We start from the raw sequence: 27,742 nt of genomic DNA on the forward strand, positions 1-27,742 counted from the left end.
TTCCATTCATGGGACACCCAGGGGAAAGCAAAGCCCAGACCCATGAAGAAGGCTGAGGATGGCCAGGAAGGAGGAGGGGATCTGGGGCAGCCCCCAACATCCCATTCCTGGGAAGTGACTAACCTGCTTTAGGGATCCCAGGGTTGAAGGTTGGGGGGACACAGCCCCTGGGGTTTCTCCAGCCTCGCTTGGGCTGCATGTCTTTTCAGGAGTGGCTCCTGTGGGGGAGAAGCCATGCAGGGCTGGGTCTTCCAAGGGGGATCCAGAGTTGTCCGGGAGGAAAAGGCAGCCGACCTCACCCTGGAGGGGAACCTCTGTGACTGAGGAAGATGGGGGTCCCCTGTGGCCCACCCAGAGTGTCTGAAAATGTTACCTCCATTCTGAAAACAAGACACAGACCTGAAGAGATCATTAGTTATTCACCGATTTTGCATAATGCACAAACCATGATTTCTTATAACCATCAGAATCAAATCCTTCCACAATTAATTGGACTGACATATAACCCTAAGACCCTGATCCTAGTTTGGGAGCCATCCTGGTTGCTTCTGAGGCTGCCCTAAGCCAACCCTGAGCAAAGCCTGGGAGGCCCTACGAATTCAGCCCCTTCCTGGCCCTTCAGACTTGGGCAGAGTCACAAAATCTGCCCAGATTCTTATTTTTTATTTATTTATTTAGTCAAATATGAATTAGATAACAGATATAAGTATAGACAGGATTATGAATACATGATACAAAGTTAGAGGCCTGAGTTAATCTCTTTGGGGACTTCAGGTGGGGAAAGGTAAGAAATACACACCTGTGTGCTGTGTCTTCCACCATTCACTCACCTGATGCGAGTGAGCTTGGATTAAACATTTTTAGGGAGCCAAAACAGCCTCATCCTTATGGAAAGACGCTAGAAGGAACCCCAAGACTGTTTTGCTCCTCCACACACAAAAAGGGATAAAACCCCCTTTATAACTTTATAAAGAACTTTATAAAGAGAACTTTGTATGACATATAGAGGCAGAACATGGCATATTGAGTGAAATAAAACAGGACAATTAAAGAATCTCAGAGAAGAAAAACCTTTGGTATCCTGAATAAAGCTCATAATTTGGTTTTTAGGTTCCGTTGGGTGATCCTCTTCGCCTTTTTCCTCCTTGAACCTCCATTGAATGTCCCAATTCCTCGCTTGCTGCCTCCCTTCCCTTCTCTTTTCTCCAGCTGGGGTTTGGGGTCCCTGCGAAAGGGAGGAGCTGCAGGATCAGATGGGAGGAGGAAGTCCTGCTCCGCTGGGTCAGATCTGGGCATTTCGTGGCCCTTTGGCTCTCCCTGTCCGGCCAGCAGGAGGTCAATGGGAAGCCAGGGAAGGAAAGGCCCAGAGAATGGGAGCTGCAAGGGGTGGGAGAAGCAGCCCAGAGACCCCTTGAGTGGACTGGGAAGAGGAGCTTTCCTGCCCCTGCAGGCGAGGCCCTCTTGACAGCATTAGAGGCCCCTATGACAACTACTCACAGGAGTAATCATGTAAATTTGATAAAATATATTTATTTTATTGGCATGTTAGTATTAATAAAAATGCAGTCAAATGTAATAAATACATTGCTGTATTTATGTGATAGAAGGTGCATTGAAGGGTTAACATACAGATTAGCAACTATGCTCATGGGGCCCAAGGGCAAGTGCCCATCAGACAGCCCTGCCTGCAGCAGAAGAGCAGCAGCAGGGCTGAGCCAAAGGAGAACAAGGCCCACTCCTCCCTCAGTGAGGTCCAGCCCCTTGGTTTGTTCCTCCAGAACAGTCCCAGCTTCTCAGGGGGCTCCTCTGGAGAACCCATCGTCCACCCCTGTGCCAGGTGGGGAAGTCACCCACGGAGGGCAGAGGGGCTCCTCCCACCCCCACAGCACAAGGAAAGGGGGCCTCCCCCACACAAGCAGGGCTTCCCCTCCCCCAGAGAGCCTGTCCAATGTGACCAACTAAAGGAGACAAACATGGTTTCCCTGCAACTTTTCTGCCAAAGGGGCCCTGTGTGTATCAGGGGGGCCTCCATCTCCAGCTTCCATTATGATCTCCTCATTGTGATGGCTTCCCGGTTGCTAAGGGGGAATCGGATCCATGGTCCATGTGGGAGGGAAACAGCTTGAGAACCTTGTCCGACTGGCCTTCCCAGAGTTGCCCAGAGACCTGGCTTCATCTGTGGGCCCTGCAGAGGCCTCAGATGGGGCTGAGTTCCAAAACGGGGGAGCCTTTTCTGAAGGCCTGTGTGATGAGGGGCCCTTGGGGAGCCTCAGGAGTCCTGGGGAAGGTGGGGTTTCTCTTGAGGGGGCCTGGATGAGGAGGCAGGAGGCCCCCCGGAGGGAAGAAAGGGGACCTTGCAGAGGAAGCCCCAACATCTTCCACGCTTGTGAAGGGATCTTTCTTTTCTACAGGTTGAGAAGGAAACTTCTGCCTGGGATTTTGGGGGACTCTCTCTTGGTCAGTAAAGATCCAGCAGCAGGAGGAAGCTGTGGGCTTATCATGCTTTGTACCCAACTGCCCCAGATGCCCTTAGTTTTATGTCTTTTTGAAGAAATGGGCAGTTAGTATTTGAAAGCAAAGCCTCTGGAATTCATGTCGTGGTTTAAACAATGGGCCTCCTAGTCATTGTTACCAAAAGAGGGAAAATGTCTGCAGCTCCCTCCCTCCCTTCCATGGGGTGAAAGGCAGCCTTGATTTCTCATCTCTTTTCACTTTTTTTTCATCATTTCTCCATCTGTGTGTGCGCGCGCACAAGAGTGATTGTGTGTGTTTGTGTGTATGTGTATGTGTGTGTATGTGTATGAGAGAGAGAGAATGATTATTTTTAACTGCAAACTTCTGGGAACTATTTTTTCACTAAAGTTGATTTTGTTCTTAGAAACTGACTGCACTATTTCATCAGCCCTTTTGTGGTGGTGCCCTTGAGCATTAACTTTCAAAATAAAGTAAATTTTGGCTTCAGCTCAGCAGGCAGCTATTTCAGATTTGTGGCATGCTCTGGCATTAACTGGGCTCTGGAGTTTTGTCTTTAGTCACTATGCAAACAAATCTCAGATTTGTTTCTTCACCACAGGCACCATGTATTCCCTCCGGGCCCAGTTTCAAGCATGGAGACCCCAAACCTCTCAATTCTAGATGACCAATTTAATTCGATCTCTGCCCCTGTTATTATGAATCACATGGGGATTATTTCCCTTTCATTTCCCTCCAGAGAATTTCCCAACAACCTTTGAGTCCAAGAACTGGTTGAATTATCCAGGGATCCCTCCTGAGAGGGAGAATTATGATAAAAGTGTCAGCTCTGCTCTTTGGCCGAATCTTCCAGGGGAGACTTTGGGCAGAGAAATATGGAGTTTGAAGACAGGCAGGGTCTGTGCTCTTGAATGTCCGTCTCTCTCCTTTCCAGATGAAGCTGAGTGTTTTCTCTGTGTTTGAATCAGGAAAGACACTCGATGTTTCACCTTGTGAGAGTCCTTTGAATCCTTCTAATTCTTCTTTAGAAACAGGAAAGGGATTGATTGATTCACCCCATGAATGATGGACCTCCTGCTTCTGCTTTTGATGCTGCTTTTGTCCCATCCAGTTTCTGGGAAGCTGAGAATGAAGTGCCCGCAGAGTTTGGAGCACCAGGATGGAAACAATCCATGGAGTTATTACAGGCCAGGAGACCATCTCATTGGTATAGTCGTCACTGGAAATGAAAGATTGTATATAAAGTTGCTTTTCAACATGGCTGTTAGATATTAACATATATCGGAGGAAGTCTCCTCTCTGGTCCGCTGCTACAGCGGGAAACAGGTATCGCTCTGATTGGTCGAGAGGCGTACCCGAGTACTATAAAAGGGGAACCCTCCGGCCACAGAGCAAGCTGGATCACTACTACTATTAATAAAGAGCTGTTAAGTCACTTCGTGTCCGCAGTCTGTTCTCTCGTGGCCCAGATCTAACATTGGTGACGAAGGTGGGATCGAGAGACAGATAGGACGAAGAACGCTACTCCAGAATCTCCGGATTTGATCCAGCCCAGGAATTCGGCAGAAATTCCGGCAGCCATCTCGGTCACCGCAGCGCGGCAAATTCAAACGAGAGAAAATGGCGATGCACACTCCCCCCGCTCCATTTGACCCAGCGAACGACGAGTGGGAAGCCTTCATGATTCGCTTCGAGTGTTTTCTCGAAGCGAACGAATACACGGGGATTACCGATGCCCGGAAGAAAAACATCTTCCTCGGCTACTGCGGGAAAGAAGTCTTCAACACGGCCAGAGACTTCACCGCGCCTACTCCAATACAGGCAGTATCATGGACGGCGTTGCAACAGGCTCTACAGACCCATTACGCGCCAAAACCTTCCCGCCATGTTTGCTGCAAGGAATTCAACACGCGGAACCAGAAAGCGGGAGAATCAATCAATCAATATGTTGCAGCCCTGCGTAAAGCAGCAACTCACTGCGAGTTCAGGGATCTGGACGAGCATATCTTAGCGCAGCTTATCTGTGGGTTAAGAGACATTTCACTACAAAAGAAGCTGTTGGCAAACCCGAATTTAACCCTACAGATAGCTCTAAACGAAGCAAGAGCGTCAGAGTCAGCAGAGAAATCATCGGTAACCATACAACGAGGTTTCAGCGTAAACCAGCCAGTACCAAGGCAACCCAGAGTTCACTACGAGGACACAAGCCCCGACTACGAGGATCCCGAGTTCGAGGACAGTCACCTGATGCGGAGCAGTCACATGAGGCCTGGGGGGAGACCCGGATCCCGTTTGCCGCCCTGCGCAAGTTGCGGAGGGAATCACCCCAGGTCTACCTGTAGGTTCAGGAACGTTGTTTGTTCGCACTGCAACAAACTTGGGCACATCGCACGAGTGTGCCGGAGCGAAGTCCCTGCCTCACGGCAGCCACCCATGTACCGCCAACAGAAGCCCAACCCAGGGGCTTGGCAAAATCAAAAAGGGCGCCCAGAGAGAAATCCACAAGTGTTTACCCAGAGAGAAAATTCCCAAAGAGCTGAGCAAGCGTATCCCCAGAGAGATTACACACAAGGAGCTGAGCGAGCGTATTCCCAGAGAGACTACACACAAAGAGCTGAGAGAGCGGTCTATCAAGACGCTCAACGAGAGTATTTTCAGGATACAGATGATGAGATAGAGTTGACCCAGAGAGAGGAATTGCGAACGTATCTCACAACAATAAGCCAGGTCCGCACCAAGCGGCCTAAAAAGCTGAAAGTCACAGTCCTCTTGGAGGGCTCACCTTGCGAGCTGGAAGTTGACACAGGATCGTCCCTGACGATCATTTCATGGGCATCCATGAAACAGGCTATCCCTAGCCTCAAAAAGAGCCAACTACGCGTTCCAGACATCCTGCTACGAGACTACCAGGGGAACCGAGTCCCCATCGTAGGCCAAGGCACGTTCCAGATCCGTTTCAAGGACATCGTAGCCCAGCTGCCCGTGACCATCGCCAGCGCACCATTACAAAACCTCCTAGGACTGGATTGGTTTGAATCCTTGGGGCTAGAAGTCACCGGAATCAACACCGTGGAAAACAGCAGCGCTGAGCAGATTTTTAAGGAGTTCGAGGATGTGTTCAGCCCCGGTCTTGGTAAGTATGTGGGTAAACCGATTTTATTCAATTTAGACCCCAAAGTGGCGCCAATCCGACTTAAACCGAGACGAGTGCCTTTTGCACTCCGCCCAAAAATAGATAAGGAAATAGATAAGCTAGTGGAGCAAGGAATCCTTGAGCCGGTGGATCACGCGCGCTGGGAAACGCCCATCGTGACCCCAGTCAAACCAGACGGATCAGTCCGCATCTGCGCGGACTATAAATGCACAATTAATGTCGCGCTACAACAAAGCGCATATCCTGTGCCTGTAGTACAGCACTTATTGCACTCGTTGGGGCCAGGAAAGGTATTTGCAAAATTAGACATGGCACAAGCTTACCAGCAGCTGCCCGTTGATAGCGCCACAGCGGAGGCCCAAACTATAGTGACGCATAGAGGAGCATTCAAATGCAACCGGCTACAATTCGGCGTGAGTATTGCTCCAGGATTGTTCCAGAGCGTCATGGAACGGCTTTTGCAAGAGATACCGGGAGTCGTCCCCTATTTTGACGACATCTTGGTGTCCGCTGCAAACGAGGAGCAATTAAATAAAAGAGTCAGAACTGTTTTGGCCAGAATCAGAGAAAAGGGTCTCCGCCTCAAAAAGGAAAAATGCCAAATTAACGTGCCTAGCGTAGAATTCCTGGGTTATAGAATCGATGGTCAGGGAATACACCCCACTTCAAAGAAAATTAAGGCGATCCAGGACGCCCCCACACCACGAAATCAGACCGAGTTGCAGGCCTTCCTCGGACTACTTAACTTCTACAGCGTTTTTCTGAGACAGAAGGCGACCGTTGCTGAGCCACTACACCGTCTACTCCAGAGGAACACACCATGGAAATGGGGACAATCCGAAGCAGCAGCTTTTGCCGGAGTAAAGCGCCTGCTCACCACTGACTCACTGTTAGTCCAATACAGCCAGACACTACCGCTGGTATTGACCTGCGACGCATCACCTTTTGGAGTCGGCGCAGTCCTCAGCCACCGGATGGCCGACGGAAAAGAAGCACCCATCGCCTTCTACTCCAGGACTCTTTCATCGGCCGAGAGGAATTACAGCCAGATGGACAGGGAAGCGCTGGCTGCTGTAGCTGGAGTAAAACGTTTCCACGAATACCTCTACGGCCGCGATTTTGAACTGATTACAGATCACAAACCGCTGTTGGGACTTTTGGCGGGAAACCGCCCCACTCCAGTCTCCCTTTCTCCACGCATGACCAGGTGGACTGTTTTCCTGGCTGCGTACTCATACAAATTAATTCATCAACCGGGTTCCACTCTAGGACACGCAGACGCACTCAGCCGTTGCCCACTACCGGACCTTTTGCCAGACCCCACTCCAGAAGTACCGGTGCTGCTCATTGATTGTTTGGACTCAGGACCGGTTTCTTCCTACGATGTTGCAAGGTTTTCTTCTAAAGACATGTTAATAAAGCAAGTTCAAACTTGGGTTTGGAGGGGGTGGCCGAAGGGAAACGTGGGCCCGGAATTCAAAGTGTTTTGGTCAAAACGGGACGAACTCTCAGTGTTACAAGGTTGCTTATTGTGGGGGGATCGAGTTGTTATTCCGTATGCTTTACGTAGGAATGTATTAGATGCTTTACATGTGGGTCATCCGGGGATTGTTAGGATGAAGGCGTTAGCAAGAAGTTACGTTTGGTGGCCAAACATGGACAAAGAAATAGAGGAATGGGTGGCCACTTGCGACCCATGCCAGGAATCGAGACCAGCACCCCCGGAAGCGCCCGCCACAGAATGGGAGAAGCCTAAAGCACCCTGGTCGCGAATACACATCGACTTCGCAGGGCCATTCCAAGGTCAGACTTTCCTTATAGTTGTGGATGCATACTCGAAATGGCTAGAAGTAGTCCTAATGACTTCAACCACGGCAGAGGCAGTCATTAAGGTTCTACGGCGACTTTTCGCTACTCATGGCCTGCCCGACCTCCTGGTCTCCGATAACGGGCCCCAGTTCACGGCCATGCAATTTGAGACATATCTAGCAGGTCAGGGAATTCGGCACGCCCTCGTCGCGCCATTCCATCCGGCGTCAAATGGACAGGCGGAGAGAATGGTGCGATTCGCAAAAGAGGCCCTCGCTAGGATGGGTCCAGGTGATTGGCAAACACGCATTGACCATTACCTCCTAATTCAGCATATTACCCCAAGCGCAACGACGGGTAGGAGCCCCGCTGAACTACTCATGGGCTGCCGTCTACGGTCTCACCTGGACCGTCTTCACCCAAATTACTCTGCCACAGCACCCCCAGACTCCACAAGCAAAATTCGGACCTTTAGCATAGGGGATTCAGTATACGCCCACAACTATGCAGGGGGAACATTGTGGATGCTGGCAAAGGTCATTGGCATCACGGGTCCATGATCGTATCTGTTGGAACTGGAAGATGGGCGGAACTGGAAAAGGCACATCGATCAACTTCGAGGTCGCCTAGCACACTCAGATCTTCGAACCGAGGACGAGAGCTACCTACCAACGCAAAGTCAGCCACTCGAGAGCCCCAATACAGAGAACTAAGACACCTGCAAGCCCAGGTCTGAACAAGAGATCGAGCATGAAGCAGAGCAACCCCCAAGCAACGTAACCGAGCAGACTCCGGAACGCCCTAGCAACGAAGGCACGAAACCACCCGAACGAGAAACAGAAAAAGCATCCGATCCTGCAACCACTTCTAACCAACCCGAACTGCGACGCTCCTCCCGAGTAAGGCAAACTCCAACATACCTAAAAGACTATGTTACTAACCGCAACGTTCCGTCTAGGAGGGGAGGGGTGTTAGATATTAACATATATCGGAGGAAGTCTCCTCTCTGGTCCGCTGCTACAGCGGGAAACAGGTATCGCTCTGATTGGTCGAGAGGCATACCCGAGTACTATAAAAGGGGAACCCTCCGGCCACAGAGCAAGCTGGATCACTACTACTATTAATAAAGAGCTGTTAAGTCACTTCGTGTCCGCAGTCTGTTCTCTCGTGGCCCAGATCTAACAATGGCTCCTTCACTTCAGTTTGTTTTCCATTATCCGTAAGTCATTCAAGGTGATGGAGTTGCACTCCCTCCATTCTAACACTACTACTTTTTTTCTTTGTTTTTTCATTTATTCCTATATTGGGAATATGTCTTATTTCCTGAATGATTTTGATTTCCATGGCTTCTCTCTTTTGTCTGATTTTGTGAAAGAGACTCAAATCCAAAAAGGGGTCTGAAAAAAAAAGCTGAAAAGACTCCAGATTATTTGTTGTTGCTGTTGATTAAATAATATTTTTTTACAATAGGAATTCTTATGGGTTTTTACATGGCTCATGGTTCATTTTTGCCATTCAAGTGCTCAACAAGAATCCCCAGCTCCTGCACAACCTCACACTGGGCTACAACATCCATGACAATCATTGGAGCACATTCCGCACTTCAGATGTCTTGCTGGACATTCTCTCCACTGGAGAAGCCAATGTCCCCAACTACGGCTGTGGAAGGAAGGAGAACCTCCTGACTCTTCTTGGTCGAGCTAGAAGGGACATCTCCATCCAGATGTCAACATTAGGAGGCACCTACAAAGTCCCACAGGTTTGTGTGTGTTTCTCCTTCTGGTGAAGTGGATGGTGGTGGGTGAGCAATAGATGCAATCATGTCTTCTCCATGGAATTCAAGAGCTGCTTTTCGCCATATTAGCAGAAATGTCAATATTTTACCCCATTATGTTCATGTTGTAATTAATTATAAAAGGCCTGAAATGCAAGCAAAACATTCCCTTGAAAAGACATTCTACCAACCATTTAACTGATCAAAAAATATCCCTGGTTTTGGGGGCCTCTATTGGCATGTTCATTTTCACATATAAAAGATCTATCTACTCAGATTGAAGTTAGCAATAGTAGCATTTTATCTATCTAAAAAGTGGAATAAAAAGGACTCTAGCAATTATAGACCAAATAGAGTAGCAGATATTGTAGCTAAAAGTTATGTCATGATCCCCTTTGTTCAACTTGAGAAAAATGCATTCTTGCAGAAGAACTAGAATGTTTTAGGTAGATTTAAAAGCTATATAGATTTTATAATAAATAATGCATAAGTTAATAATCTAATATTGGCAACAAATTTGTCTTGAAATATCTAATCATAAAATATATCAGTGAGATAAACCACAGTTTGCTGGGTTTTTAGATGATAGTGCAGCATTTGATACAATAAACAGAGAAACGTTATGGAGGAAATTGATTGCCCTCAAAATGGAGCTCAACTTTTTGACCCTGATCCAAGCCCTTTCTCCAAGCCCTTGTTTGAGAGGGAGATTTGGGCTCAATGGAGCCACAAGAAGAAGGATCTATACTGTCAGCTTTGAAAGCCATATTAACACTGGAGGCTTCCACGCTACCACATTCTTGTGCTTGGGAAATTAGAAGGGGGATTTAGTAGAGGGAATGTAGTTAGACATAATAGCATTCTTCTTTTTGGTCAAGGTCATAGTATTCCTGCACCTGGAGGAGGAGTGGTTGAAGTGATGTCTCGAGTTGGGACGGATGGGGATTGGACCATGTGATGGACTGATGGGTTCTGGGGATGGGTTTGGACTTTTGACTTAATGAGGGAAAGGCCGGAGCTCTCAGATTCGGGTTTTCCCAGATGTGCCTATATACCTAGGCTAATAAATGGGAGCTTTGAGAAAATGCCTGTCTCAGAGTTTTTCATTGGGGTTGGGTCTTTCTGGAATGCTGACATTAATCTGACTCAGGAGTAAGGCTTGGAGATGATTGGACCATCCCATAAGACACAAAAGAGGAGCAAACGGATGTGAGCCTTTGCAGGAAGCAACTTTGTTTATTCTGGTCAGTTCAAACTCTGAGAAGCTCCGTTTGACTCTGTTCTCAGTTTGGCCTTGCAAAACTAATTGGCAGTTAGGTTTCTTGCAGTGTTTCAAGGGAGATAAAGGTAGGTGCTTATCTAAAAGATTGGCAGACATATGTCGGACTCTTCACGGACTGTTTGTGAATCATTATGGGCTGTGAGTGAACATAATTCACAGTCATTGAAATCAAAAAGGTGTTTGGGGACTAAGCGTGTGATTTTTACTGTCTCAGGAAGCCTAGGTCAGAACAAGCTTATTGAAAGCAGTGGTAGGATCTACTTTAAGACTCATACCAGCTGCTCCTCCCCAATCTTTGGTAGTGCAGGAGGAAACTCATTATGAGATTAAGAAGAGTCTTGACTCTAGACTGCATTGTGGTTGCTTACAGTATTTAGTACTCTGGAAAGAGTACTCTTTGTCAGAAGCTACATGGGTAAAAAGTATGGCTTTTTACTGTCTCAGGAAGCCTAGGTCAGAACTAAGTTAAATATAAACCAGCACTGAGTGGCAGCCGCCAAAAAATGCCAGTGCAATCCTAAACTGCATCAAGAGAAGGATAGAATCAAGAACATATGAAGTATTATTACTGCTTTATAATCCCTTGGCAAGACCACACTTGGAATAGCGCATCCAGTTTTGATCACCATATTATAAAAAAGATGTAGACACTCCGGAAAAAGTGCAGAGAAGAGGAATAAAGAAGATTAAGGTCCTGGAGACTAAAACATATGTAGAATAGTTGCAGGAATTGGGTATATCTAGCGTACTGAAAAGGACAAGGGGTGACATAATAGCAGTGTACCAATATTTGAGGAACTGCCACAAGAAGAGGGGGTCTACCTGTTCTCCAAAAGCCAGACAAGAAATAATGGATGGAAATTCATCAAAGAGAGAACAAACCTAGAACTAAGCAGAAATTTCCTGACAGTTAGAACTATTAATCAGTGCAATAACTTGCCTTCACAAGTTGTGATTGTTCCATCATTGGAGGTTTTAAAGAAGAAACTGGACAGCCACTTGTCCGGAATAGTATAGGGACTCCTTTTTGAGGAGGGGGTTGGACTAGAATACGTGCGAGGTCCCTCACAACCTTTTTATTTTGTTATAAATTCTGTTATAGATACACATGTTTAACATGCTAAATTCCTAGTAGAACAAGCTGATCTACACTGATAATGTGATATTATCATACTTACGTATTGGATTACATACCATGTGAAGACTTGGGTTCTTTTGTCATAATAATTATCTAATAATTAATTAATTAATTCCAAAAGTTATGGTCTTTGGGAAATGACATCCTAGCCATAGATGGTCAGCCAATAGAGCAAGTAAGACCTTTCCTTACCTGGGGTTGTTTTCTCTGAGACTGAACCTTGGCTCCCTCATCATCAAAGGAGCTCCGTTAGATCAAAGACATGAGTGAAAGTGGTGCTTAAAAGAAAACCCCATAGCTCTCCAGCTTCCTCAGCCCCAATTATTGAAGTATCTGAGGCCAAGGTTTCCCCCATGTTCTTATATCAGTCTGATATTTGCAGCTTCAGAGAGAAACCACCAGCAGAACCAACCCAATCACAGCCTCCGAGGAGGATCTTGGGGTGGACAAAAGGACTCCAGCTGCTGCCCTCAGAGTTGATTTGGGAATTTACACAATTTCTGCTTTGTATAAATTCAGAAAGTATGGGTATTAGCCTAAAAGTAAATTAGGGGTAGGATTAAGTGGGTTCAGATTGGTTCGGGTGAACCGGATGTTAATTTTAATCTGGTTTACCTAACCTGTAGCTGCAAGATTGGCTAAGCCCTCCCCTCCCCACCCAGGAGTCTCCATGAGGTCCATTTTGGATGCAAGGTAAGTGCAGGGACCCCATGGAGGCTCTGGGAGGGTGAAAAAGGGACCCACTGGAAGTCCGAAAACAAGTCTGTTTCCAGTCTCTGGAGGGCCTCTGGAGCCCGGGAAAGGCCCTTTTCGCCCTCCTGGAGGCTCGATGAAAGCCTCCGGAGCCTGGGAAGGGTGAAAACGACCCTCCCCATGGTTCTGGAAGCTGAATAGGCCATGCCCCCATGGCCATGCCCACCCCAGCAAAACGGTTGCTGAAATTTTTCAATCCTACCCAGGAACTAAATCTATAGAAATTGACAGACTCCAAAACTTGTGGCGGTTAGAACAGACAAAATTTCAACTAAAGACCAATCTTGGATTGTATTACTGATAAATCGTATTAGGAACTGAGGTCTTCCTGTTTCTTGTACAAATGGAGAAGAAGCTAAAAAGATTCCTCCAGAAAGAATCTGCGATATAGAATCAGAAAAAGATGCAGCAATCCTCAAAAATTATAATTGGCCCTTTATTGAAATATAATACTTCAGTCAACATTTGCACGTGTTAATCTAATTGTGGTCAATTTTAGGGTTGATACAGTAATAAGATTTACATTGTTTATTGATTTTTAATGTATTTATTATTTTCCACTTTTATAATTCAATCTTGCTAAAAGTCTGTCTTTAATATTTTAAACAATGTCTAATTATCAAATGATTCTAATGCTTTCATGAGAACCGGGTTGGATTTACTAAAATCTAATATTTTGGATTTGATCTGACCCCAAATATAACACAGCTTTCTTCATTGCTTTTTCAGATCAATGATCAAACAGCTGGAGAGGCTCTTAGTGATAAAGGTCGATTCCCCTTTTTCCACCAGATGTTCCCCAAAGAAGGGATCCAGTACCCAGCAATTGTCCAACTGCTCCTCCATTTCAGATGGACCCTGATTGGCCTCTTTGCTTCAGACACAGAAAATGGACAGAATTTCATGAGGACTTTCCCTCCTATGCTTGTTAGAAATGGAATTTGCTTTGTTATATCACAACGATTCTCAACACGTGGATATACTACATACCTCAGGGATTCCCTCTCCAAGTGGAGACAAGTCAACGTCTTTGTTCACTTCATAGAATATGTGTCCATTTGGGACAGAATTCTTCCTTTCCATTTAACACTTATGCGTCTGCCAGGACCCATTGAAGGGAAAGTCTGGATCCTCACAAATTTTGAAGACTATAAAAAAAACAAGCACAGACTTTTGAAATACATCCATAGTATTTGGAACTTTGCTTATATGGCAAAAGAAAGACCAAATGATGATGCCTTTGAACCCTATTTCTTTCTGGAACCTCAGTTTCAAGATCTTTATCTTCGCTGTTCTCTTTCAAAGCATGTCTTTTCTGTCAAAGGCCGGAGAAGATGCACCCAGAAAGCCCCACTGGAGACCCAGAGGAAAAGGGACAGGATCCGGGTCACAAATAAATACCAACATTATAGTATCACCAAGACTCTGGCCCAGGCCTTGAATGTTGCCTATTCTTCCAGATCGAGGAGGAGAAAGGAGAAGAAAGAAGAGAGTTTGGGGTATCCAAGGCTGCAGCCGTGGCAGGTATGGTGTCCTGATATGGATCCATTAATCCTGGATCCTTTGGAGAAGGAATCCAGAGGAGAAGGAGGGAAACCATCTCAACGGATCTGGCCAATTTAATTACTCAGGGAATTAATGGTTCCAAAGAGTAGATACCATGCCATTTTTATATTTAGCACTGCTAATTGGAAAATGCTGTATTCTTTTTAAAATAAATTCCCGTATTTGTGGGTTTGTGATGAGCCTGGTGGAATTCCACCTTCCTTCCGTCCCCATTGCAGGTGGGACTGTGTGCAGCTGGACAGGCAGCTAAGCCCCCCTATTCTCCTCCAATGAAAGGGAGCCTGGCGTGGATCTGGATGCTTTATTGGGAGAAGAGGGCAGGTGGAACTGAGGAGATGCAAAGAGTGGAAATTAAATAGAAAGACGAGATAGGCAGCATTAACTAACAGCCAGCAAAGAAGCAGCTGGAACCTCATCCTTTTATCATATTTTTTTTCTCTCATTCAGCTAAAATCTCCTCTTCTAACAATTCTTTTTTCCATGTCTAACACTCTGGAATAATAGTGAGCAGATTTTAGGCTTGTATGTAATGTGTGTCAGTAATTGGAAGAGGGCTGTATCCTCCCTTCTCCAACGGAGAGATTGTGTCAGTTGGAAAAGGGGCTCCCAGACTCCTCCTAATTTTCAGCTCTTCTCCTTCTTGTCTTTCCTCAAGGCTAAGAGCAACTCCTTTGAGCTCTTCCTTGGCTTCATTATCCTTCCCTGAAGTTCACGCAGAGTTTGTGCAAATTCGCCTCCAAGCTTGGTCCCTGCAAGGCCGTGGTTTTTTTTACTACTGATTCTATGGGTGTGGCTTGGTGGGCATGGCAGGGGAAAGATATTGCAAAATCCCCATTCCCTCCCAATCAGGTGGGACTCGGCAGGCAGAGAATAGATGGGAGTGGGGCCAGTCAGAGGTGGTATTTTCCAGTTTTCCGAACTACTCAAAATTTCCGCTACTGCTTCTCCAGAACTGGTCTGAACCTGCTGAATCCCACCTCTGCTGCAAGGGGACCTGGTCCTTGAGTTGGGAAATGGAGAAACATGTTTTTTTAGGCAGGAAGCAGGGTCCCTTTTAATAGGCCCCACCCTCCTCAATCACCCACAGCAGATATCAGCACTTAACAGATAAAGAGATGGCTAGATCTGTTCATAAGCAAATACCCTCAGTCAATGTCCAACAAAGGTAGGATTAGCCCCCAGCCATAATAGGAATTGGCCCAAACCCTCTTCATTACATCATCAACCAGGAAGATTCAACCAGGACTGGGACTCAAAAGACAACCTACAAAGTTAACCATGATTGGCCCCATGCGAGTCTGACAACCAATCAGAATACAAGCTCAAATTCAAAGCCCAACAGAGGGTGTAAATTATATTGTGTGTGTGTGTGTGTGTGTGTGTGTGTGTGTGTGTGTGTGTGTGTGTGTGTGAGAGAGAGAGAGAGAGAGAGAGAGAGAGAGAGAGAGAGAGAGAGAGAGAGAGAGAGAGAAAATAGGCCCACGATTATAAACTATACGCCTATTTACAACTACTTGACTTGTCATCTATCTGCTGTATATAAAAAATGAAGTTAACAGGCAATCCAACAATAAAATTAAATTTCAAAACTTCAAATGTCTGTGTAATCTGCTATTGTATTTAACTCACAGAATATTTATAGGCGCTTCTTATCTACTACAGACCACCACAATCATTATCTCTGATCCATCCAGAATCTGTCCAGGGTTAAACATCTTTGGTTGATTCTTAATAATAATACATTGCCTTAAAATTTTAATTAGGATCTTTCCCAACAACTGCTTTCCCTTCCCCAAAGTCATAGGACCTCCTGTAAATGGAAAAACAATGGCTCTTAAGACTTCTTTTCCATTTAAATATGACAACTCCATCCCCCAATCTCCCTCAATCTTCTTGAAAGAATCCATTTCATCAGTCCTCCGTTCTGTCCACTTTGAGTCTTCAGGGTCCATGGCCTCTCCAGCCATCTCCAAGCAGCCTGCCTTCAAACCAGACTCCTTCTCCAGGGATGCCAGCAGCAAATTAAGCTCCAGTCCATCCATCCAATCCATCCGATTCAACAATTGTTTCTTCCTTCCCTTTATCGCCTTTAAGTTGATTTAAAACCATTGTTATTTTATTAAACTGTTTAAATGAAGTTTCAAATAAGGCTTGTAAGTTGAAAGACTTTATATTCTTTAAATCACATCAAATTAGCTTACTCTAAGATCGCAAAAGAGAGGCTGCCTAGAGAAGGATCAGATAAGAGGGGAGAATCCTGCAGCTGCATAATGGGAGAGAAAGAAACTCAGAAAGGATCCTGGCTAACTTTTCAGGATGAGAAAATAGTTAGTGGGAGATTTATTCTTTCAAATTTGCAAAATGTTGTTAATGTCAAATTACAATCAAGTAGAATTAGCACATCTGGAGGTGTTTTCTATCAGGATTACCAAGGAGAAGATTAGCCTGGCAACTTTCTTCTTGATCAACCCATTCTTTCCGGGAATCTACCTGTTGTTTTCAAAGAGTTGATGGATCATCTCTTTTTTTCTCTGTTTATTTATTTTTTTGGAAAATGTTCCCTGTAATTGAACAATTGTGTCAATTATATCATCTATGTTTTATTAGCATATGATTGATAATTTTTTCTCAATTTTTTTTATTCACTTTTGAAGAGTGGCAGTATTTGTATCCTATTTAACCATATTTGGAGATTAATCAATTGTAGAATAAAGATTCAATATGGGATAAGAAACAAAGGTTTCTGCTTTCAAATTCCTGGATCTTCCCATTCTAGTTTCATCCCTTTCTGGAGAAGAATGAATTTTGGAATATTTCTCAGAGGAAACTCTACTTGGACCAAAATGGAGAGATAACAGCAGATCTGGCCATTTGGGGCTTCTTGGTTCTTTCCAAGGAGGATGCCAGGGAACAGATTCTGGCATATTTTGAAAGACAAAGACTTACTATCAGACAAAATGCTCTTTCACAGCTAAAGTTGCTCAATAAGGTGAGAGAAACTTTGGTGTCTCTTCTCTGTTTCCCAAAGCCTGAGGTCCCATTTCAAGTGGGCAAAGCCTACAGTCTCCAGGGTGGTTGGCCTCCCATGCCAGTTGGTATCATCTAATGGAAGTTCTTCAACAGATGGGACCTAAGTGGAGGGGTTTTGCCATGTTTTATGGAAACCTTTCAAGATCTTACTGGTCAGAGGTTTGTTTCTTCATCAGTTTTATTGTATATTAAAAAAAATAATGGAATAAAAGTTTCCTAATTTTTTTACGGTAAACTTCATTCTGTTTTAATGTGAATATATCTTCATACTTAAATCTTTTTTCAATTCCATCCCTCCAGATTTTATTAAATAGAAAATACCTTATTACAATGTTAAGTTCCAAAAGCAAAAGGGAGGAACTAAATGAAGAATATGCCAGTTGTTATCCTATCCTGCATCTGTTTAGAAGTAGTCAGAGATTTCATATTTACCTCAGTGAAGACCAGAGGCTACTTGTCTCCATCCATTTCTCCCTCCATTTTCCATGGACGGAGAGTCCTAATGTAATTTATTTGGCATCTCTATTTTTTCTGCTCAGTCCCCGCCTGAGTCCAACTGTGCGGAAAATTGTGAGCCTGGATTTGTCAAGAGGGCTCGAGAAGGAGATCCAGTTTGCTGCTACAACTGCGTTCCTTGTCCGGAGGGGACCTTCTCCACTCAGGAAGGTAGGTCACACTGAGGAAAATGAGAGGCTTTGTGGAACTGGATCCATCCAGAATATTTTCATGAAAGTTTAAGTTAAAAGACAGATGTTTTTAATTATTTTTATTTATCACCTGCACAATTATTTATCTAAAAAGAAGTAAATCAAAAAGACTTTGAAGGAGGGGCTAGGAAGAGATGGGAGGAAGTGATGGCAGATTGGGCAAGCTTTACTAACAGCATAGGAAATATCTCTTCTGCTTTTTAGTTTGTACATGTGCTGCTAAGTTCACCTTTCTAGGAAGATCTGAGTTCTTTGAAACTTGATGAATTGTTTTAGATCCACCTTCTGAAAGACCTTGCAATTCACTGTATATTGGATCCTCCCTTTGAGGATCACTGAAAAGGTGTCACTGGTCCATAATGTGGTGCTGTGGATATTTATGGGGGAAACTCATTACACAAATAGTCTGCCAGTCATGTAGATCAATAAATCAGAGTAGAGCTTTAAGGTACCCTGGAGGTCTTCTAGTTCACCCCCTGCTCAAGCAGGAGACCTGATACCATTTCAGACAAGTGACTGTCCAGTCTCTTCTTAAAAACCTCCAATGTTGAAGAACCCACAACTTCTGAAGGCCAGCTGTTCCACTGGTTAATGGTTCTCACTGTTAGCAAGTTTTTTCTTAATTCCAAGTTGCTTCCAGATGTTACAGGATACTGTACGTATCCTCGAAGTCCAGTATATTAACTGTCATGTGGCAGGACTCAAGATGCTTGCCTAAAAAGATTGTATGATTCATTATTAACCTCTAATAATGTAAGTTCCTATGAAGATTCTACACATTAACATCCTATAATTTTCCTCAGCTTAATATACTTAACTACATTTTTAAAAAAGAAAATTATATCCTTATGCTCTTTTTAATGAAATAGCGAAGAAATACTTCTTAGAAAATGCCAGTGGCATCAGCTGTTATCCAAAGAAGGTATTTCTTGTAAGTTGGGCAGAAATGACAGAATATTAAAGAAAGTTGCTTTTTGGTTTCTCAGATGCGGAAAAATGCACCAAGTGTCCAGATGATAAATATCCAAATAAGAAAAGAGTCCAATTTTTATTTATTTATTTTATTTATTTATTATTCATATTTGTAGACAGCCCCCTCTCCCAAAAGGGACTTTTCCCCAAAGTTATAGCCTTCCTGTCTTATGAAGAACATTTGGGAATCATCCTGGTCTCTTTTGCCCTACTCTTGTTCCTAACTACAGGCCTTGTCTTAATCATCTTCATTAAATACCGAGAAACTCCCCTTGTCAAAGCCAACAACAGGGACCTCTCCTACATCCTCCTGGTCTCCCTCCTGCTTTGCTTCTTGTCTCCTTTTCTCTTCATTGGTCAACCAAGGAAAGCCACCTGCCTTCTCCGACAAATGGTTTTCAGCATCATCTTCTCAGTTGCTGTTTCTTCTCTCTTGGCCAAAACCATCACGGTGGTGCTGGCTTTCCTGGCTACAAAACCAGGAAACCGAGTGAAGAGATGGTTGGGGAAGAGCTTGGCCAACTCCATCATCCTCTCTTCTTCTGCTGTCCAAATTATCATCTGCTCCATCTGGCTGGGAGTTTCTCCCCCCTTCCCTGACTCTGACCTCCACTCCCAGCCTGGAGAGATCATCCTGCAATGCAACGAAGGGGCTGTTGTCATGTTCTATGTCACCCTCAGCTACATGGGCTTCCTGGCTGCCATCTGCTTCACGGTGGCTTTTCTGGCCAGGAATCTGCCTGGGGCCTTCAACGAAGCCAAGCTGATCACCTTCAGCATGCTGGTCTTCTGCAGTGTCTGGGTGACTTTTGTGCCCACCTACCTGAGCTCCAAAGGGAAATACATGATGGCTGTGCAGGTCTTCTCCATCCTGGCCTCCAGTGCTGGTCTGCTGGTCTGCATCTTCATCCCCAAGTGCTACATTATCCTTCTGAGGCCAGACCTGAACACAAAGGAGCATCTCACAGCCAGAACAACTATAAAAGCATGAGACACAACACTATTATGATTTTGGAAGAATTGTTAATATTTCTGTTATTTGAAAGGAGATATTCTTTCCATTTAGATAGTATGCAGGAGTCAAAGACAATCATATCTATATGTTTCGAAATGGGAAATTGTTGAATGATTGGAATTCTTCCTTCCCTTTCAGCTCAATAGATTTTACTAAAGAGAAATCTGTGAAAGTCATTCAGAGGAATTTATTGTTGGGCAACAGCTACTGAATGTGACACCTTATAAAAATTAATTCGGGCACTTGTTCCTACAGCTAAACGTATGTGTGGGTGTGTGAGAGAGAGGGGGGGAAGGTTCAGGAAGAAGCTGTGGGATGAATAAGGGTTGTGGGAGGGGACTTTGAGGTTTCTAGGAAGAGGCACCTATGGAAGCTGTTCTTCACACCCCCATTCAATAAGAACTAAGGTGGGACTGGAACTCAGGAGTCTTCTTCCCAGCCCAACTGCGGGGGCTCCCTGCACCTCTTCCCTCCCAGCCAATTTGGAGGCTGGGGGGGGAGGGAAGCGACTCTTCTCTTGGGTGGGCGTTGAAGGTGTCAGCATCCCGCCCTATTCATGCCTGCGTCCAGGTAAAGCTACAAGAGCAGCAGCATCACCTGGAGTTTTTCATCAGCTGCAGATTTGAGCTCCCTCAATCCTCCCCCCCCCCGCCAACAGAAACACACCCTTAATCGCTTCCCCGGTCTTGGTCGGACCAGGCGCTCCTTCTGCTGGCAGCTGCCTTCTGAAAAGCCCCTGGAGGGGCAGCCGAGGGCAAATTGGAGAAAAAAGCCCCCTTTCCACCTGACTTTCTCAGCGGCAATTGCCCTGAGGCCCATCAGCTCTCTCACACACACACCCTGCCCCGTCTTCTGTATCCTTGGAAGGAGCAGGCGGGGGGGGGGGGAAGTGAGGGAAACAGCCTGGCCCTTCTTCACTCCCCCAACCACAGACAGCCACACCCAGAAAAGGAGGGGTTTCTTCTGACTTGGGGGATATATAAAAATGGCAAGAGAAAATCCAGGTGGGCTGAAACTTCCCTTTTCTTCGGGTTGAGGTGGAGCCGCTTCCTCCCCCTCCAGACCTTCCCAGTCTCCGGGCACCGTGGAGGCTCCTGAGTGGCCGTGACTGATCGACCGTGGTCCCTTGGGGCTTCTTTTTAATCCCAGCAGTATTCAATCCTCCCTCTTTCTTCCCCCAGAGAATAAGAGGGGCCCTCCTTTACTCCCCCCCCCCCCTAGGCTGCCAGAATCCCAGCTCCTCCTTTCCCTTCGCTCTGCCCGGCAGTTCCAGAACTCGCCCCCTAGGACAGCTCCCACTTGCCCCCCCCCCCCGCCACCCTCATTTAGCCAGAGCGCTGCCCTCCCTTCCCCTCCCCAGAGGGACTGTAAGTCTCAATAGTTATAGAGTCCTTTGTGGGGAGATCTTTCTTTTCTACAGGTTGAGAAAGAAACTTCTACCTGGGAGTTTGGGGGACTCTCTGTTGGTCAGTAAAGATCCAGCAGGAGGAGGAAGCTGTGGGCTTATCATGTTTTCTACCCATTTAATCCCCTGCCCCAGATGCCCTTATTATTATGTCTTTTTTAAAGAAATGGCAGTTAGTATTTGAAAGCAAAGCCTCTGGAATTCATGTCATGGTTTAAACAATGGGCCTCGTAGTCATTGCTACCAAAAGAGGGGAGATGGCTGCAGCCCAGGCCTTTCTCTGGGAGGCTGTGCAGGGGGTTTGCCTCCACTGAAAATGGGGGTGTGAAATGGATAAAACCCATAAAAGGCCTTGGAAGAAGAAGCGATTGGGAAAAACTTCCGCTCTTCGTTTGTGGATAAATGAGGGTTTTACAGTTGACCCAACTTGCCATGCCAGCCACTCTGAGAATGGGCAGCTCACCCCTGGGACACACATTATGTGAGCGTGTCGATAGAAGCATTTCAGCCGTGTCCCGGCACACGCAAAAATGGCCTTGCTCTCGATTTTGCTCTGGAACGGACAAATGGTGTGGGAACGAGGTCGCCATGGTATATGTGCAGATCAGTTTTCCTGATTGGAACACATATATGGAATTTGGGACTGAAATAAATTGAGTATTGAACGCGGGTTGAGCTGGATGCCCACTGGGAGGGCCCAATTTAGAAAGCTGTGCTTGCAAAGGCAAAGCAATATCGAAACCATCTTAACAGGGACTTTCCAGGCTGAGGCAGCTAGGAAACACGTGGTTCAAGCCGTTAAGATACTCATATTTGAAAACACCGCTTAAGCAGGTAGAGCTAAATATAACCATATTAGGCTAAATGCTATATGTAACCAATGATAGAATGCTTTTGTTTCCTTATACGCTGTTAATAAAAGAGGGGGTCAGAACACGCTCTGGGCTCACTCACACCTCGAGGAAATGCTTGTGTGTTGTCTTCATTATGAGTAGCCCACCCTTTGCGGGTTGGCAATCCCGCAACTGATGACCCCGACATGATCTCCATGACAGAGATACGTTTCGGACCGCCCATGCCCATTGGCCGGAGAGGTGGCCATGCACATTCGACTCGTCTGAAAAACGACAAAATCTTTCGTGAATATGGGCGGGAAGCTCTCCCGGCAGCAAACAGCGCATTTGCAGGAGCTGGGGGAACTAACTGAATCCTCCACTAAAATTGCCTCAAATGGAGGGAAATCTCTCCCTCGTTTGAAAAAAAAAGGAGTTAATTGGCCTTCTGTCTTACATTTGGCAACAAAGTCCATCATACCCTGAAAAGGGGAGTCTGAAAATTTCGACTTGGACAAAATTGGGGGAATATTTCCATGCGGCTCCTAGAGTCCCAGTTCAAATTTTGACTGCGTGGCGCGTAGTCATGGAATGTCTAATGATTCATTATAAATTTAATAATCAGATGCCTGCAGAAGCAACACCTCCCCCGTACGATTCTGCAATGGCTTGCGCTCCTAGTAACTGCTTTATTACAAGACAGGAAACCTCAAGGAACGTGTTATTTTAAAAGAGAGTGTAAAAATCCAAGGAGGGGCATGTCTGTAACATCTCGCCCTCTCTTTCATCAGGGATCAAAACCCTAGTATATCATCGTATGGAATGGCTTTCAAAAATACAAAATGATTTATGTGTCTCTATTTTTTCTCCCTGTCTTCCCAGAAAAGGGAGCCTGTCATTTTAACAACAATTTTTTTTCCTTTCCTCTCACCCCCCTCTTTTTCCCTGGTGAGAAGGCAGGAGGAGGGGGGCTGTGTTCTTTTCACCATTTTTTTTCTTTTCTCTCCCTGACGTATCAGCCTGAGAAAGGCGGGGTAAAGGGTGATATTAGATGCCTGCATTTGCAGTTTTACTGCAACTTTGCTTTCTGGAAATTTTTGATATTCTCATACCCAATTATATTTCAGAGTATTGACTCAAATTACCTTATTTAGATTGTTTGTTTTATTTTTGAAGCTGTTTTTTTTCTCTTTTATGTTTTTATGTTTGCGTGCACTTTGCATACTTAACAGATGGCACGTTTGTTTATTTGTTTGTTGGTTTGTTGTTTGTTTGTTTGTTTGTTTGTCTGTCGGCAGCGCTAGTTGCTGCCCTCTTAGGAATTCTTACAGAGATGACTTAGAAATTACAATATGTTGTCAGAGAGAGTGAGTAACATTTTTGTTTGAATCCAGCTCAGTTTACAAGGAAATTTAGAAGGACGATCAGATATTGGTGCTGAAAAGGGTTACTTTGCTTATAGATGGGAAGAGAATGTGGTAGCAAGTATTTGGCCTGATTTGGAAGTCAGGATGGAAGTGGGAAAAGGAATGATATGTGCTTTGTTTATTGGAAGGTAATGGATGTTGCAGAGACAGAGGAAGAAAAAAGCAGGTTGCTAAGGACAGTAGCAGATGGAGAGGTCATTGGAAGAGAGGATTTCAGATAGTGAGAGGAAGTCAGAGATATGTTTTTGAGGACGGAACATGAGGATAAATATGTGAGGACTTGTGAAATCTGGCAAATGGATGATTCTATACCTTTCCTTTGCTCCGTGGAAATATTTGCACGTTTCCATGGATATTTACTCAGGATTTATTATGGCACCCCGCAAAGGGGTGAGGCCACCAAACATGTGATCAACCACTGCATTCGTACCTTTGCAACCTTGGGACGCCCAAAGGAACTCAAAACAGACAATGGCCCTGCTTACATCAGTACTGCCTTTGCAGACTTTTGTGACAAGTGGTCCAACACACACAAAATTGGCTTGCCCTGCAGTTCTCATGGCCAGGGAATTGCGGAGTGAGCTAATTAGACTCACAAACATGCCCTGAATAAATCAAAAGAGGAAAAATGCCTCGGCCTCCCAGCCATGCAAAACAAACTCAATCCTTGTTTATTTACTTTGAATCAATTGAATTTTTCAATTTCTAATTCGACCGCTTATCAGAGGCATTTTCAACAAAAAACAAGTTTGCCTCTTCTTCTGGTATATTTACAGCATTACCAGACAAAACATGGTTAGGACCGATTACTTTAATTACTTGGGGGTGGGGCTAGGCTGCTGTGTTTACATCTACAGGGTCCAGCCAAAGATGTCGTGCCACCAACCCCTGAATCCTATCCCAGAGATGGCAACGGCGACTCTACATCAACCCGATCCCGTCATGCCAGTCATCCAGTGACATGGGGTGATGTGAAGAATTTAACCACCGAAGCGCACCTGAGAATTTGTTTGTGCTTGATTGATAATAACTGTACTTTGGCATCAGCAGCTGTCATATCACCCAGACATTCGCTTGAACAACACATGAAACAAGACTTATGGGTACAGCTTGCAAACATCACACAAACTGATGCCTTTTGTTTGTCTGAAGTGTATATATGGAAAATTTGCTTTTTACATGTTTAATCCCAAAACCACCTCTCACGTTGCCCCAGGGTCAGGTTTATGCCTTGTATAGACAACTGCAGGGATATCCCTCTCCTGATCATAGCCCCTTTTCTGGCCCTTTGTAAGAAGATGACTTTACAAACCATCACACTATGAACAAAACTTACTCAGTGACACTTTTTATCTCATTTCCTGCGGAATTGTGCATCAAACGGAATAATTCTGCCACAAGGAAGCTCTCGGGAATTACAGACCCTGCACAAAAATCCTCCCACTGCCTGGCACCTGCCCTGAGAATGCGAACCATGGTCTCCAACAATCCGTGCAAACATGGAAGGGGATGGACCTCTCTGATGCCTTTAGTGGATGGTGGCCAAAATTGCCTGGCTTGCAAGCTGTAGTCGCTCTAGTGGGAATGATTGCTTTAGGCTGCATAATATTACCCTGTGTTTTGCCAATCTTTGTTCGTACTATCTCCAATAGTTTGTCATTGTTAGCTGAAAAAAAGGCAACGGCACAAGTTTATGCGTTGCTACACACTCATGGCTCCTATCAAATCCTGCCTCAGGAAGATGAGGTGTCTGCAAAAGTTCCCCTCACCTTAAACAGTGAGGATGAGAACAAAGACATGTCTGACCAAGCCTCTGGCAGCATCCCCTCCTTCAAGGATCCTTGTACTTCAGGCAGTGACTCTGAACAAGAGGATCGCTTCTAATAAAACAAAAACAGAGGAGATGTGGGAACGAGGTCGCCATGGTATATGTGCAGATCAGTTTTCCTGATTGGAACACATATATGGAATTTGGGACTGAAATAAATTGAGTATTGAACGCGGGTTGAGCTGGATGCCCACTGGGAGGGCCCAATTTAGAAAGCTGTGCTTGCAAAGGCAAAGCAATATCGAAACCATCTTAACAGGGACTTTCCAGGCTGAGGCAGCTAGGAAACACGTGGTTCAAGCCGTTAAGATACTCATATTTGAAAACACTGCTTAAGCAGGTAGAGCTAAATATAACCATATTAGGCTAAATGCTATATGTAACCAATGATAGAATGCTTTTGTTTCCTTATACGCTGTTAATAAAAGAGGGGGTCAGAACACGCTCTGGGCTCACTCACACCTCGAGGAAATGCTTGTGTGTTGTCTTCATTATGAGTAGCCCACCCTGAGCAGGAAGGCAAGCCCGCAAAATGGCTCCTCCTAACCATCCATCATAATCCAGGATAAGAAAAGGAGAAGGAGGCCCATTCGTATGACACAACTGAATCAGTTCAGATCAATGTGAGGTCAGTCTGGGCTGAAGAGGCAGTTGGAGATTGTGGACTTTCGGCTCCAGTCCCAGAAATCTCTTTATTTTAAATGATTTATAGAGCCACCCATCCCACATTAATGACATACCAGACTCCATACTCACAAAGCACTAGAAGCTTGATTTTGATCTGGGAATTTACCTCTCCCTTCAATGGCTGGGGAAATATTTTTATTTCACAAATAGGAAAGCTTACACATTTTTTTAAAATTAAAGAGAAATTCTAAATTCTTTCAACCAGAGCAGAAAGTAATGTTAACACTATATCTAGTTTAGCTATTTTCTATAAGCTCTTTGGCGACACTGTTTTCTTTAACGTCCAATTTCCCTTCATCTTCCCATCTTTCTGCCTTGCGTCTCCAATAGATTTGCTTAAGGCTGGATTTTTATCATTCTATGCTTTTAATTGCTGTATATCTCGTGGATCACACTCTAGGGAGCTAAACAACTTTTTCTACTGAGTTTGATCATTTTTTCATTGTTTGGTGTTCACTTTTTATTTTTCTTCTGTCAAAGACTACATTTTACTTGGTTTTTAAAATATATTTTAAAATATCCCTTCGTTTCCTCTGACCCTTCCCTCCCTCTAATTCTGAGCTTCATCTGAGCAGGGTTTCCTAAAAGAAAGCAGATTTCGCATTCAAATCCTCAGGTTGTCAAGGAAGACAAAAATCCCGCCCTCCCTCTCTTTAGTGGTTGCCTCTATTCCTGGCCCGCCCCCTTCATCATGACAACCCTGTAGCCAATCAAATGGGGGGAGAGGGGAAGAGGGGTTGCCTGGGAGCTTCCCTGCCCTCAGCCTAATGGAGAAGAGGCTGAAGAAGCCAAGCCAAAGGGGGGGGGGTCAAATAAAGAGCAACATTCAGAGCTTTGGGGATGATGAGAAAAAGGCAAAACCTCCCGGAATTGCAGAGGGAGGGGGGGGGCTTAAGCTCCCTCCCCAGAAAAGGCTGCAATGAAGAGGGTCTCCTCAGCTGCGGGGTGTGGGGGCTCTGCAGGGGCCACAGGGACCCCCATCTTCCTCAGAGTCACAGAAGGTCCCCTCCAGAGTGAGGCTGGCTGCCTTTTCCTCCCAGACAACCCCGGATCCCCCTTGGAAGACCCAGCCCTGCATGGCTTCTCCCCTATAGGAGCTTCTCCTGGAAAGACACGGAGCCCCAACATTCAACCCTGGGATCCATAAACCAGGTTGGTCTCATCCCAGGAATGCCCCACATCCCCTCCTCCTTCCTGGCCATCCTGGGCTTTCTCCGTGGGTCTGGGCTTTGCTTTCCCCTGGGTGCCCCATACATAGAAAGAGGTGGCCGTGCAACATGGGATATGGTCCCCCCCTTCTCGAGACTCAGAAGATGGAACCTGGATGGGGATTTTGCAGAATGGCTTCCCTTCCCCAACACAAGGCTCCCCAGCTTCTTCCTCCTAAGTGGGGCTCCCCACTCAGCCAGGCAGAGACTGGCATCCCTGCAAGAGCTCCCCTTCACCCCTCCCCTCCTAATGTGGGGTGAGGGGCAGCCTTGATTTCTCCATCTCTTTCACTTGGTTTTTTCCTAACCTCTGTTTGTATGTGTGTGTGTGATTTTTTTTTAACTCTGCAAACTTCTGGTAACTACTTTTTCACTAAAGTTTATTTTGTTCTTGGAGTCTGGCCACACAATTTCATCAGCCCTTTTGTGTGGTGCCTTTGAGCATTTGCTTTCAAAATAAAGTAAATTTTGGCTCCAACGCAGCAGGCAGCTATTTTAGGTCTATTTTCATGCTCTGGTCTGGCATTAACTGGCCTCTGGGATTTTCTCCTTAACCACAATGCCAACAAATGTCACATTTCTTTTTGTCTTCAGCCACAGGTGCTGTGTATTCCCTCTGGGACCAGTTTCAAGCATGGAGATCCCAAAACTCTCAATTCTAGATGATGGATTTAATTCCATC

The 27,742-nt window shown here is 45.3% G+C and overlaps 1 protein-coding gene across 1 annotated transcript in view; it reads left to right on the plus strand.

The window, feature by feature from the left end:
• Positions 1-2,097: 2,097 nt before the first annotated feature.
• The window catches only part of LOC309392695 (uncharacterized protein), a gene marked incomplete at both ends in the record, with an annotated part of 32,811 nt that continues 7,166 nt past the window's right edge, over positions 2,098-27,742 (plus strand). The window contains 3 exons of the mRNA XM_081954124.1: positions 2,098-2,287; positions 13,707-13,906; positions 17,518-17,644. Coding sequence (XP_081810250.1) covers positions 2,098-2,287; positions 13,707-13,906; positions 17,518-17,644 — 517 coding nt within the window. The remainder of the gene's footprint in view (positions 2,288-13,706; positions 13,907-17,517; positions 17,645-27,742) is intronic.

The sequence above is a fragment of the Natrix helvetica genome, assembly GCF_964273705.1.
Source record: "Natrix helvetica genome assembly, chromosome: 5".
NCBI lineage: Eukaryota > Metazoa > Chordata > Lepidosauria > Squamata > Natricidae > Natrix > Natrix helvetica.